Raw genomic sequence first — 12,757 nt, forward strand, 5'->3', positions numbered from 1 at the left:
ACCACACCCTCCAAGCCCACTGGAGGTCCCACGGATCGCTCCCTAGATGCGTGCCTGGCAACACTCCCGAGCTTCTCCTGTCTCCTGGTGCTTCTGGTCCCTGCACTGCCTTTCACCCTGCCTGCCTGTGAGTGACCTTCAACTGTTCCTCAGCATTGCCCTCAGGATCCATAAGCCATTAACAGTTACCTCTCCCTTCACCTGCATCACGAGGCCACACTCAGGTCCCCAACGATGGACCAAACCTGTTCCACCACCACTGCCCGCATCTGCCTGGCTTCAGGACCCTCTCCAGGATGGGACGGAGTCACACTGCTCGGAGCTCCGGTTGGAGTGGATGCGTTCTTGTGATAACTGCCCTTCGTGTCCCACCAGTGAGCCATCTGCTCTCTTTGTAGCAGTGCATATTACGGACTGTAATGGCACCCTGGAAGGCCAATGATGATGATGACGAAGTTCACGGTAGCTAAAATGGGCTAAAGGCAGGGCCTTAAGGGCAGAAATCATTTAAGAATAGCCCTTCCCCTGTGTATTAGGGGTGACGTGATACTGTGATTTATAGTAAATACATCTGGTGTTTGTCCCCATTCCTGGGGAACAGCCCCTAAAGTCCTGTAATTTCCTAAGTGATAAGAGCTCTAAAACCATCCTTTGTTCCAGTGAGGTGCCTCTGGGTGGGCTTCTGGCTAGTTCCTGAATGGGGTGGGTCCCCAGAAAGAACAAGCCATCATCAGAGGCTTGGAATTTTTAGCCCCGCCCTCTACTTCTCCAGAGAGTGGGCTAGAAATAGAGCTAATAACTGATCATGCCTACTTGAGGAAGCATCCATCAGATCCCAAAAATGTGGGATTCTGAGAGCTTCCAGGTCAGTGAACACATCCAAACACTGGGAGGGTGATAACGATACAGAACTACCCCCCTTCGTGGAGACAGAAGCTCGTGCTAGGGCCCCTTCCAGATTTTGCCCTGTGAACCTCTTCATCGTTCATCCAGATCCCTTGTCACATTCTTCAGCAAACTGGTAAACATGTGTCCTTGAGTTCTGTGAGTTCCTCCAGCAAAGTAATCGAATCCCAGGAGGACATGTGGAAACATCTGATTTATAGCCAGCCAGTCAGAAGCATGACAAGTTGGACTTGGGACTGGCATCCGAAGTGGGCAGAATCTTGTGGGACTGAGCCCTTAACCAGTGGCTTGCGGCACTGTCTCCAGGAAGACGGGGCCAGAACTGAGTTCAACTCTGGGATGCCCAGGTAGTGTCGCAGAGAACCGCCTGGTGTGGGAACTCCCACCCTCTGGTGTCACAGTGCTGTACGTGGGGTTGTCGTGTGAGAGTAATGGAGACAGAGAAGAAGATGCTTTTTATAACTCAGATAACACACCTAACAAATGAATTTTCAGCCAAATAATGTCTATTGCTATATGCTACATGCTAATGCAAATGATGTCTATTGCTAAGTACAGTTACTACATACACTCTTATCCTGAATTTTTAAATATATGGATATATGTGTCTCTATATTTATAAAAACGCACTGGTTTCTCATCTAGCAAAACTTCAGCCTTTGGTAGCAATGCAAGCTTCAAATGATAAAATTAGGCTACCCAAGATAAAAAAAATTCAGGCTAGTTGTATTCATTAAAATATTAATAATTCTTGTGTGGTCACAGTGTCAGTCCTTCTTAAGGTACCGATTTCCTACTAAAGGACAAAGAAAAGCTTCATGTTATTTATATTATTTTTTCTTTGTCCAATATTTTTATTTTATACTCTTAGACTGAAGAAAACAAGCTTAATAAAATAACTGTACTGACATAATCATATAGCTGTTTATGATACAGGTTAAGCATATACAATAACAACCACACATAAAGAGATGAGAGTAATGCAAGTATCAGTGTCTCTTTTAAAAAATAATCATTGTAGAATAAATCTGGTCTGTTTCTCCTAAATACCTGTTTCTGGATGAGATGGGTTGGATTAAAAAAAGTTTTTCTAGCTCATACTACATGCTGAGATTGGCCCCTTTTCTTTTTTTTTTTTTTTTAAGAGAGCATTGTTTTAAAATCTTGAACAACTTAATGTCAGAAAAGTGAAGAGAAATTTAATTAATTGAGGTATTTACCTTCATTATAACTAAAGTAAAATATGTTAAAATACATATTTATGTGTGCCTGCACGTGTACACACACAGACACATACACCCATTCCCTTCTTTCTCTTCCTTTGAGCCCATTCTTTGTTTTTTTTCCTTACAGTTAAGGTCTTGGTTTTTCCCTGGGTGTGGGGGGGGATGGTGGAGAGTAACAACAGTGCCCTTAAGTGCACCTGATTTCTCTCGCTGTCATGAGATCTATCAAAAATAAATTTCCAGTCTATACAATGACATAAAAATAAGGTATTGTATCTGGGTTGTGAAAGGTACTAGAATACTCTGCTGTCACATCCTTGTAGGATTAAAACAAATTTTCTGTATTTCTTTACACAACCATATGGAAATCTTTTCAAGTAAGTATAATTCAAGAACACTAAGAAGCGTTTAAAAGCACCTCTCTAAATAAAGCATACCGTTAGCAACTGTTGGGCTTAATGACACGAAGATGGGAACAGTTTTCTCAAAAAAGTTGTGTGTAGTCAGGAAGACAATCCTACCCACAACAGAAAGCGAGACAAGGAAAATAAGCACTGCAGAAGTTTAAGTAGCCTGAGGATGTCTCCTTGGAGGTGAAGAAGCACATGGCGAGTGTGCAAGTAGGAAACACAGATGCCAGAATCTACCAGCGGGGCCGGACTGCCTTGCCCCAGGAATCCAGGGTCTTTGGCCAGAAGGCAGCAAGTCAAGCAAGGGCACGAGGCTCAGAGACAGACGCAGAGAGAAGGCTGGCTTCCACCCTGCATCTGACCACCTCCTCCACCCCTGCCCCGTTGTCATCACCTCTGGCCATGCTATCCCTGAGCACTCCTTTCTCTATAAATAAGCCAGGGTGACTTTTTTCAAAAGATAAACCAACATAGCCTCCTCCTCTCTCACTCACCCATCCCGTGGCTCCGAGGCTTCTGTCAGAGCCAGAAGAAACTCCGGCAGGACCCCTGCAGACGAGGCCTACGCGGCCCACCCATCTGGCCCCCAGGTCGCCCTCCGCACACCTGATGGCTGCTCCGTATGTTGCCCCACAACAGCCACACAGGGCTCCTGGGAGACGCGGAGAGCACAGCGCTGGGGCTGTGGCCAGGAAGGCGAGGGATAACCCAGGACAGGCACAGACACAGAGCCCGGCACACACCGAGGGGGAGAGGTGCGTGCGTCAGCTGCCCAGAGTTCATAGACGGTCTCGTAAATGTGAGCAGACTCACTAAGTTATCCGTCCTTTTATTCTTAATGAGCTAGTCCTTGCTCTAAAGCACTCAAATGGTGTCTTCTTCTTGGATTTGCAGGCTGCTGGTCACCTGGGTGTCCATTTCCCATGGACGGTAAGGGGTAGGGGCACTATGCTGGGGTGAGGGAACCTGGGAGAACTCCTCCACGATGCTGCTGCGGCTACTCCAGCAACCCCGCATGCTGCTGTGGGGGCATGCATCTATCTAGCATGGATGTCTAAAGTTCCGGTCATGTTTTCAGGCGTGCTACTAAGTATGATGAGAACTTTCTAGGATTGCTGGTTCCCCACCTAGAGCCTACCCTGTATGACAGCCCTAGTCTCCAGCTATCTTTGGTATTTTCATTAACAATTTTTTAAAAAATGATACTCAGTGATTATTTTTATTTAAAATGTCTGCTTTGTTCTGAAAGTTAATACCTATGAAGAACACTTACTATGAAAATGAATCAAAGCTAACAATGAGATTAAAACCTACATATAAAGATAGTTAATACTGAAAAGGAAATAAATCTACAAATATGAAGTTAATAAAAAGAGAAAACTGTATGTTCAAATAACATGCCATGTTTCAAGGTTTCAAGATCACACTATGAGGTGATCAAGAAGAAATATAGAAACACTGACAGTAAGGCACCAATCCCTAAGAAGAGAAAGCAGTATGAGGCACAGTGCCAAGGGTAAGCGTACTGAGAACCCAGGTGGCATGAGACACCGAACTCAGGGTTCTGGAGTTCGCCCATTTTCTACTAGATCCCCACACAAAACTGTTCAGGCAATTCAACAGGGTGACCATGTGACTAAAACCTAATGAGAAAAGAAAGCAAGAACAGAGTGGGAATGAGGCAAAGGACCTTGGCCCCCGGACCAAGGGAACGCCCTTGTTCCTCCTTACCTGCACTCGTTGGGGCCTGTGGGGACTTCTGCTGTTTACAAGGGACTGAAGAAGCAGGGAACATCTTCTGCCGGAGTCTGTTTAAAATGTCTGCTTCACACAGAACAACACAAAGGTGGGCAAGCGTGAAAGTCTGGAGACATCTGGGAGCACGGCTGTTACGGTCTGAATCCCCAGGTTGTTTGGACTCTCATATGCTGCCCTGCCATGCACGGAGGGAATTTAGACAATTACTCCCTGTTAAAATACTTAATAGGTGCTGATTCCAGAACCGGGAAAAAAATTTGAAGAAGGTGCACGTGAAGATATTAAAATCTGAATCGTGGTAGCAAATTTTCAGTATTGACGATCAACTCAGTCCCAGTAAAGGCAGTAGCAAAAGGTCAAAACAAAAGCATTAAAGAAGTTTCTGAAGCTTCGAGAAGCCTCATTAAAAACCACATCCTGTTAGGGGCACCTGGGTGGCTCAGTGGGTTAAAGCCTCTGCCTTCGGCTCAGGTCATGATCCCAGGGTCCTGGGATCGAGCCCCACATCGGGCTCTCTGCTCAGCGGGGAGCCTGCTTCCCCCTCTCTCTCTGCCTGCCTCTCTGCCTACTTGTGATCTCTGTCTGTCAAATAAATAAATAAAATCTTTAAAAAAAACAAAACAAAACAAAAAAAAAAAACAAAAAAACCCACATCCTGTTAAAAGTATGAAAACCCTGGAGAGTCAAGTGAGAGAGATGAAGGATGTGCGTTCAGAGTATCCCCATGAGCAAGAAGACCTTGCAAGAAGGTCTCCACCTCCCCAGGTTCAGAGAGAACTTAATTCCAAAGCTACTTATCACAGAGCAAAAGAAAGGCAGTAGGTGTCTTAAAGAAGGTCTCACGAACCAATGGCAACATTATCAGAACAGCTTTCACAAGCCCACGGCCACCAGACCCTGCAGTCCTCTGTAATGTCACAGCAACTGTAGGAAGGGGCTAAGAGAACGCTCTCTGTCGCTGGTCGGGAAGAACCCAGCCTGAAACAGCTCTGCCCTTCTCCCGGAGCCGCACCTCCCGCACCCCCACCTCCCGCACAGGCTCTCACACCTTGACAAGTGAGCCCCGCAGAAGCCCACACTCTCCTTAGCAGTGGAAACAATGAGGACACGCGCAGGCCATGTGGAGGGGCCTGCTGGGGGCCTGAGGCCACACTGCTCTGGCTCATCTTGTTAACTGACCACTTGCTTAGCAAGGTAACACACTACACGCAAACGCTGGTAGGGAGAGACCCGGGAAGGGACCGATGTTTCCCGGCTGCCATATCCAGCCGCCCCCGCCCTGGCAGGGGTGGGTCTGGAAGGCCGGAGCTGTGGTCGCAGATGGTAATCCCTCAGCCCTCCTGCGCCCCACAGAACTGGGAAGAGAAACACGGGGCGCCCTCCCGTGTGCGGCCCGCTGCTGTGCGCTGGCCCGCGTCCTCTGGAGCCTGCTCCTGAGCCATCAGTGCCCCGACCACCCCTGCTGCCCCCTTCCTGTTGGCTCAGCTCTGTTCTACTGCTACTGGGAAGCCACTTGGAGCCATCGGCCTATCCATAACTAATGGGAAGTCACAGAAAAAATCTACCCGTTTCTTGATTTTTGCTATTATGTGACAGTTTGATTTTCGTTCTCTGCACTGTCTCTGTCTCTAGAGGGGACCGGTCAGCTCGAACAGATTGAGTATTCCTGCCTCCACTGGGGTTGTGCTCTTGGTGTCCATGCCCCTGTGCTAAGCTCAGATTTCAGAGAATGAAGGAGGCTATGGGCTTTCAGCCGACTCCGTGATCTCATCAGCGGCAGGGAACAAATGTCCTGTTCATCCAGAGCCCCTCAAAGTCCTCTGTGGGAAAGAACATTTGAGGAATGGAGTTTGTTCCTAACTTGTCTATACCTAGAACTCCGAGCCTTCCTAAGCTGTAAACCCTCCCGATAGTCTCCCAACTCCCCCAGAATTATATGCACGCCTTTCCTTATAACTGCAACGAATGAAAGTTATGGAAGAGATTACCAGGAGATCTGGACTGTAATGGAGTATTATTTGTAATTACACATAATTACAGTGTATCACCCTGGGAAGACCCAGTGAGCTCATCTATTAAAATTTCGTCCTTTATTTTACATTCAGGGAAGTAAAGCAGAGAGGGCCTCATGCAGACAGTGACCGTGAGCAACAGGACGAGGTTCTAGGACCCCTAGCTCCTGGGGCAGTGGGCTTGTCATTTGTCAATTTCCCCTTGCTTCTAACGAGTTTCCAATGGTTCATTATATGTGTGTGTGTGTTTTTTTTTAAGACATCTATTTATTTATTTGACAGAGAGAGAGAGAGAGAGAGAGATATCACAAGTAGTCAGAGAGGCAGAGAGAGAGGAGGAAGCAGGCTCCCTGCTGAGCAGAGAGCCTGATGCGGGACTTGATCCCAGGACCCTGAGACCATGACCTGAGCTGAAGGCAGAGGCTTAACCCACTGAGCCACCCAGGCGTCCCCATTATATGTGTCTGATTTCAAATGTGTGTTTGCCTGAAACACACCGACTAAAAACATAAAATGGCTTATGTACTACTTCAAATATCTTTGCTCTACTCACCAGCAGCCACATAATTCCACTTCTCGATCCCTTCTACTTCTGGTTCCATAACTTCTATAAATTAGCACAATGGCTTACTGTAGATTGACCTGATTCAAGTTTGCTTTCCAACCTTGGGACGGCCCTTTCTTTTCCTATGCCAGCATGCTAATTTGTTGAAATAATATCTTTATGTAAAACATCTTAAGAGTTAAAAGTTACAGTTATCTTATATGGTTATCTTCATTTTATACTTTCTTTTTCAGACTACATTAACTCTGATTTGAAATCTTATTTTGAGGACAGATCTTCTAAGTGTTTTCTCTCATTTCTAGTTAAAGTTAGCTGAATTTTCACATGCCTTCTTCTACACGTCTCAAGCGCTCACATTTCAAGGTACTGCTGCTTATTTTACTCCTTGCCCAACATATTCTCTTTAACATCGTCTTCCCTCCCTCTCCGAAAAGGTAAACTTGACCTGTCCGTAGGATAATCGATGGAATGTGATGAGAGTTTTTTTTTTTTAAATATAACTTTCAATACTACAAAAAAATATTTCAGAATGACATATTAGGTAAGAAATTTACGTGGTATTGTTGGGAATTCCAGATACATTATATGGGAACTCAGAACCAGACCAATAGTTTTGACAGAACTGAAACTTTAAAGGGGTGTCTACTGATACAAAGCTTTGTATAAGAAAGGGAGAACAGAGAAAAGGTCAGCTAAAACCCAGCAATCTGGAACATGTGGCTTTACAAATACACTGGGCAGCCTGAGTGACAAGGCCAAGTGGACTGAATGTCAGCAGACACCTTATAGTAACAAGCACAGATTATAATAAATTAGCAGCAAAACAAGATATTCCCATGGCAGGTATAATGAAAAAAGTGGCCCGTGAGCAAAAGCTCCCATGAAAGAAAATTAGTGGGCAAAGGGTTACAAAAGGAATTCCCTCTTCTAAATAGTTAAAGCAATACAAGGAAAAAGGAGGACGGGTCACAAAAGAATACCATCCTCCTCGAGGCAGCACAGATTACCTTCTTTAAAAAAAGGAGCTCGGTAATCCGTGCTTCTGACAAGCTCCTGGTCCACTGCCGACCAAGGGTCCCGGGGTCTACTGTTAGCTTTGCAAGACTGTTTCACCTTGGAAGTCATTCTCTCTCTCCCTCAATAAAAAAGAGGCGGTTGAAAGGTCATCAGAAGAACCCGAGAAAAGAAAGAACTGGAAGGACGTGGAAACAAAGGGCTTGGGGGAAAAGCCAGGGCTCCTGGTGAGAGGCTGGAGCAGAGCCGCTTAGGCTTCGCTCCCACTGAAGGAGCTCGGTCCTGCCCACCCGTCTGTCTGTCCAGAGCTGCTGTGAGCCGAGCTGGGTGCTGAGGCCACGCTGGCTGCGGGAAGCACCCCCGCTCCGAGACGGGGTGAGCAGGGGCGCGGGGAAGGACTCGCACCCTCCCCACCAGAGCCCCCGGGGTGGGCGCCTGCTGCTGCAGCCCATGCCCAGACGTTCGTGTCTTTTTTTTTTTTTTTAAAGATTTTATTTATTTATTTGACAGAGAGATCACAAGTAGATGGAGAGGCAGAGAGAGAGAGAGAGGGAAGCAGGCTCCCTGCTGAGCAGAGAGCCTGATGCGGGACTCGATCCCAGGACCCTGAGATCATGACCCGAGCTGAAGGGAGCGGCTTAACCCACTGAGCCACGCAGGCGCCCCCCAGGCGTTCATGTCTTAAAGATTTCTCAGGTTTACTTTCTCATACAAATGGTGCCGCTTCACGTCACACCCCACTGAAGCACTTCACGTACTTTGCCGAGTCGGGCAGCCCAGCAAACGAGACTCTGAAACTCCCAAACGGGCTGCGATCAACAAGCAGCGCCGGCGAGGCCCGCACAGGGAACACCACGGACCCGGGCCTCCTTGACCGACAATCCTTGTAATTCTCCCAGGTCACATGCAAGCCGTGGCGAGTTCGGCTACCATCAGGGAATACAATTCACTAGGAAAGAAGGAAACTATAGAGAAAAGCCTTGTCTACAGGACCCACACACTTGCTTTCCCCCTTTTTCAAGATGACACAAGTAAAGAAGGAAAGCCCAAGGTGATTCCTGGGACGGCTTCCGCGGGGCCCAGCTTGGGACAAAGGGTGGGACAGGCGGCGGCACCTGCCTCCTCCTCTGAGCACACTGACCAGGGAAACCAGTTAGACCACTAAGCCTCACTTGGGGCACTAAGACAAACAAACATTTTTTCAATGAAAAAGCTACTTGAGAACTCTAATAGAATTAAGCCAAAGAGGATCAGCTCATATGATTAAACTCACCTAAAGAGAATTAAATTTAAATGTACTTAAAAAGTCTCACTCTCAAAGACAGCAACATAGATTAGTTGCTCAAAGCTGAAGCTTAAAAACGGCCACATTGGGGCGCCTGGGTGGCTCAGTGGGGAGCCTGCTTCCTCCTCTCTCTACCTGCCTCTCTGCCTGCTTGTGATCTCTCTCTGTCAAATAAATAAATAAAATCTTAAAAAAAAACACAAAAACGGCCACATTATTTCAGTCATGATTTCCAGGATATCTGGTGACCTTTATTTTTTTGAAATCTGATTTTTTTTTTTACCATATTTAGGCTTAAATCATTTGTTTTTATTTTGAGTGCATCTCTAATGTAAACCAAAACACTAAAGTCATTTTCAGTTTCAATCCAAAAAGGCAAAAAAAGCGATAAGCATATAAATTGTAATAAAATATGCATTAATGTTTTCAATATAATTGTCCGAATATATGTTTTATTTAGAACTAAAATACAAAGTAAATAAGGAAATGAAACAATTCAAAATGGGGTTAAGATATTTTCCCTCTGATGTTTCACATTTTCCGACAATTCACAAAATAAAGTACATCTTTTAAAAGGGCAAATTTGAAACTAAAAGTCAAATAAAACATGCTTGACGAGAAAAGCGCAATTCAAAGGGTTGTTTATTTTTCCTGGGGCAGGGCAGAAAATAAATTCCCTAGTTATGAGAACCACGAGGGTCCCCCAGCCCTCCCGGTAACAGCTTTGTGAAATTTGAAACCTCCGTCTTTATTCACACTGTTATTGTGTGAATAACTTAAAATGATTCTCTAGTTTGGAATACATGGTTTGAAATGGTTTTTTCCTTTTTCCATTTTAGTGTGTCGTATCCGATGTGTCCTTGCACGTGTGTCTCCTTGTTCTTGCTGAACACGTGCTTTTGCAGGCTGTGCGCCCGGACGGTGCTGCTTAAATACAAGTTCGTGGCTAAGATCCTAAAACCATCCTCACCTATCAGCCCACCCTCCAGGCGACGACTGAGGTGAGGCTGCTGCGGACACGGATACATGGCCTCCGGCAGCCCTGTCTAACTTCAGAAAGGAAGGGCAGTGTTAGGGCGCCTGTCACTCAGCTGTCACCCGCAGGCTGAAGGTGCACAGCAAAGAGAGCCAGAGAGGCAGCCCGAAGGCTGAGAGGCGGCAGAAACCCGGCTGTGCTGAAAGGGAAAGCGGGAGTGTGATGGAGAGCAGTGTTCCTAAGGAAAGACTGTTTTAATCACTATGTTCTTAGTAAGAGCCCTTGCCTGGTTCAAAAGGGGGAAGAACAGAGAAAGAAGCATATTAGATTAATGACAAAATCATAAAAAAATTGACATATTAAAACTATGTAAAGAATTAGACTCATTTGACATTGGTATTCATGAAGAAAATTTTAACAATATTATAAATAAGATTAATAAAAGAAGGGGAAAATGAAGTCTTTATGGGAAATACTGCATGTTGTCATCAGCTTTGAGAACATGAGTCAGGAATTCTCTCTTAAGTCTTTAATTTTTTCAATGTTAGAATTGATGCTGCCACATATTTCAATGATATTTAAGCTATGACAGCAGTTTTCTAGGCAAGGGACGCTTCCCCTTCAAGAAGCAAAACTCTTTTCTTTTCCCTAAATAAGCATAATAACACAGGCAAGCTGTTTGTGAGGGAAGGAAAAAACAGAACCCGAAAAAACTGCTGGAAGATCTAAGAACATCTGCAGGATACACCAGAATCTATTCAGTGGGTTATAACAGATTTTTTTTTTTTTTTTAGCATTAGAATTTCCATTAAATCTTTTGCAGAAATAAATTCCAGCTCCCACTTTCAAAAACATCTCAAAAATATGGATGGAGGGTTTTAGTTCTGACTGGCGTTTCAAGTCTAGGGAGTCCTGGAGGTAGGGGAGCAACTCGGGGTGCACTGCCTCTGGGCTACAGAAGTAATTCAGGAAGTGTCTGACTGCTCCCGCTACAGACTACGGAGAGATGCTTATAAACCATCACCAAAGTAACGCGAATCCGAAGTCTATTCAAGTAAGCAGACGGACAGAAAGAGTTCAGTGTTCCTGCTGTTGTAGGTAAACCAAGGACTTGCATTTCTGTCGGGGAAATACAGATGGAGACAATAAAAACAAAACAAAACAAAACACAACAAAACACAAGAAACCCAGGGCGCACTCCTCATTTTTACTCACAAACTGCGAGCGAGGAAGGAATTCATGATCCCCAGAGCGGAGATGGTTCTTGGCCACGTTCGAACACTGGTGTGGCACTCAAACTATTTCTTTCAAACTGCTTTAAAACTAAACATAGGCTTTCCCCCCTTCTCTGCTAATTACACACTTTTCCGTTAAAGAAGCGAGCCCTTTATTGCTCGTAATTTCAGCTATCACTTGCTTGGGCATCTTCTCGGATCAATAGCACATAGTTAAGTGGAAGAAAAGGCTAAATGTGATTGCTATTTGCAAAGCAAGGATTAATTTTTAGTTTTTAAGTGCTCTTGTGTTTCGTGTTAAAATAAATTAAATTCCAGTCACAGGTTCAGGGTAGCTACACATTCAGAGCTTTTTGTTAAATATCTGTCATTTTTTACATGTTGAATCCTGGCATAAGTTATAATAAAATCCAGTGTGCGTTCTGCAATTTTCCAGGTGCTGCTGGTGGCCATACATCTTGGATGGCAAAACTACATGGGTTGTAGCACCATAAAAATCAATAAATATTAACCTTTTCTGGCACCCTGTGCGTGGTGCTCTATCAGTCGCTGTCAGGTGACAGAACAGTCAGTGATGAACTGTATTTCTCCGCTAAGGGACCCATAACAAATTTAGAAATCAATGTAGATTAACATACTTTTTAAATAAAAAAATCATCAACGGGTTTTTATTTCCTATAGAAAGAACACAAAAGCCAGTAAGCCCACATTCCGAGCAGGTGCCCTGGGTGGGGCATAACCACCCAGCAGGATGCTAAGCCGAAGAACAGAGTATTTCACACCTCTCTCCGGCTCCCCTTCATGATATGGATTAGACGTAACCTGCTTTCAGACTTGAGGTGTCACGCTAAGAAGTGGGAAAGTGTTTATCCCATTACGACATCCCGTCTTACTTCTGTTGGCCATCCACGTTCTTCCAGATGAGCTACAGACAATACCTGGTATCGTCTAGCAAAGGTTTGCAATAAAGGGCACAACTGCTCAGTAAAACCAGAATGTCGCTTTATGCCATGGGACTGTCCTCGGGGTCACTTCAGTAGTGGCCTTCCCACTCTGATTCCAGGCCACCTGCATGGCCCTCCTTCATACAACACGGGTGCTGGCCTTAACGTGCGGTGCCCAACAAGCGAACAGACTGCCAGCTGGGAGCCGCCAATGCCCACACCAAGGACTGTGTCCTAGGTACTCCATGGTGCATGCTCTGGTCCTCCCAAGATCTGACGTTTAGCTTTGTAGCTGTAGCTCAATCTCGCTGGACAGTCCAATGTATTGATAACACAGGAGGTGAATGCAGAACGAAGCTGTCGAATTCAGTCATTTAAACAGCAAAGTGTAACATTATTTGCAATCTCACTCATCAGTATATCCAG

General features: G+C 45.3%; 1 protein-coding gene across 12 annotated transcripts in view; it reads right to left on the minus strand.

Annotated features, from left to right (window-relative positions):
- ZNF407 (zinc finger protein 407) overlaps positions 1–12,757 on the minus strand; it is a 427,984-nt gene that overhangs the window by 101,001 nt on the left and 314,226 nt on the right. Inside the window, exon 9 of one of the 12 annotated variants that reach the window (XM_047696578.1) lies at positions 5,872–6,120. The exons of 9 other annotated variants lie outside the window; for them this stretch is intronic. In XM_047696578.1, the coding sequence (XP_047552534.1) occupies positions 6,071–6,120 (50 nt within the window). In that variant the 3' untranslated portion in view covers positions 5,872–6,070. Of the gene's footprint in view, positions 1–5,871; positions 6,121–9,634; positions 10,439–10,462; positions 11,272–12,757 lie in introns of those variants that run through there. 2 more of the 12 variants (XM_047696582.1, XM_047696575.1) reach the window with 2 other exon arrangements.

Source organism: Lutra lutra, chromosome 12, assembly GCF_902655055.1.
Source record: "Lutra lutra chromosome 12, mLutLut1.2, whole genome shotgun sequence".
NCBI classification, from domain to species: domain Eukaryota; kingdom Metazoa; phylum Chordata; class Mammalia; order Carnivora; family Mustelidae; genus Lutra; species Lutra lutra.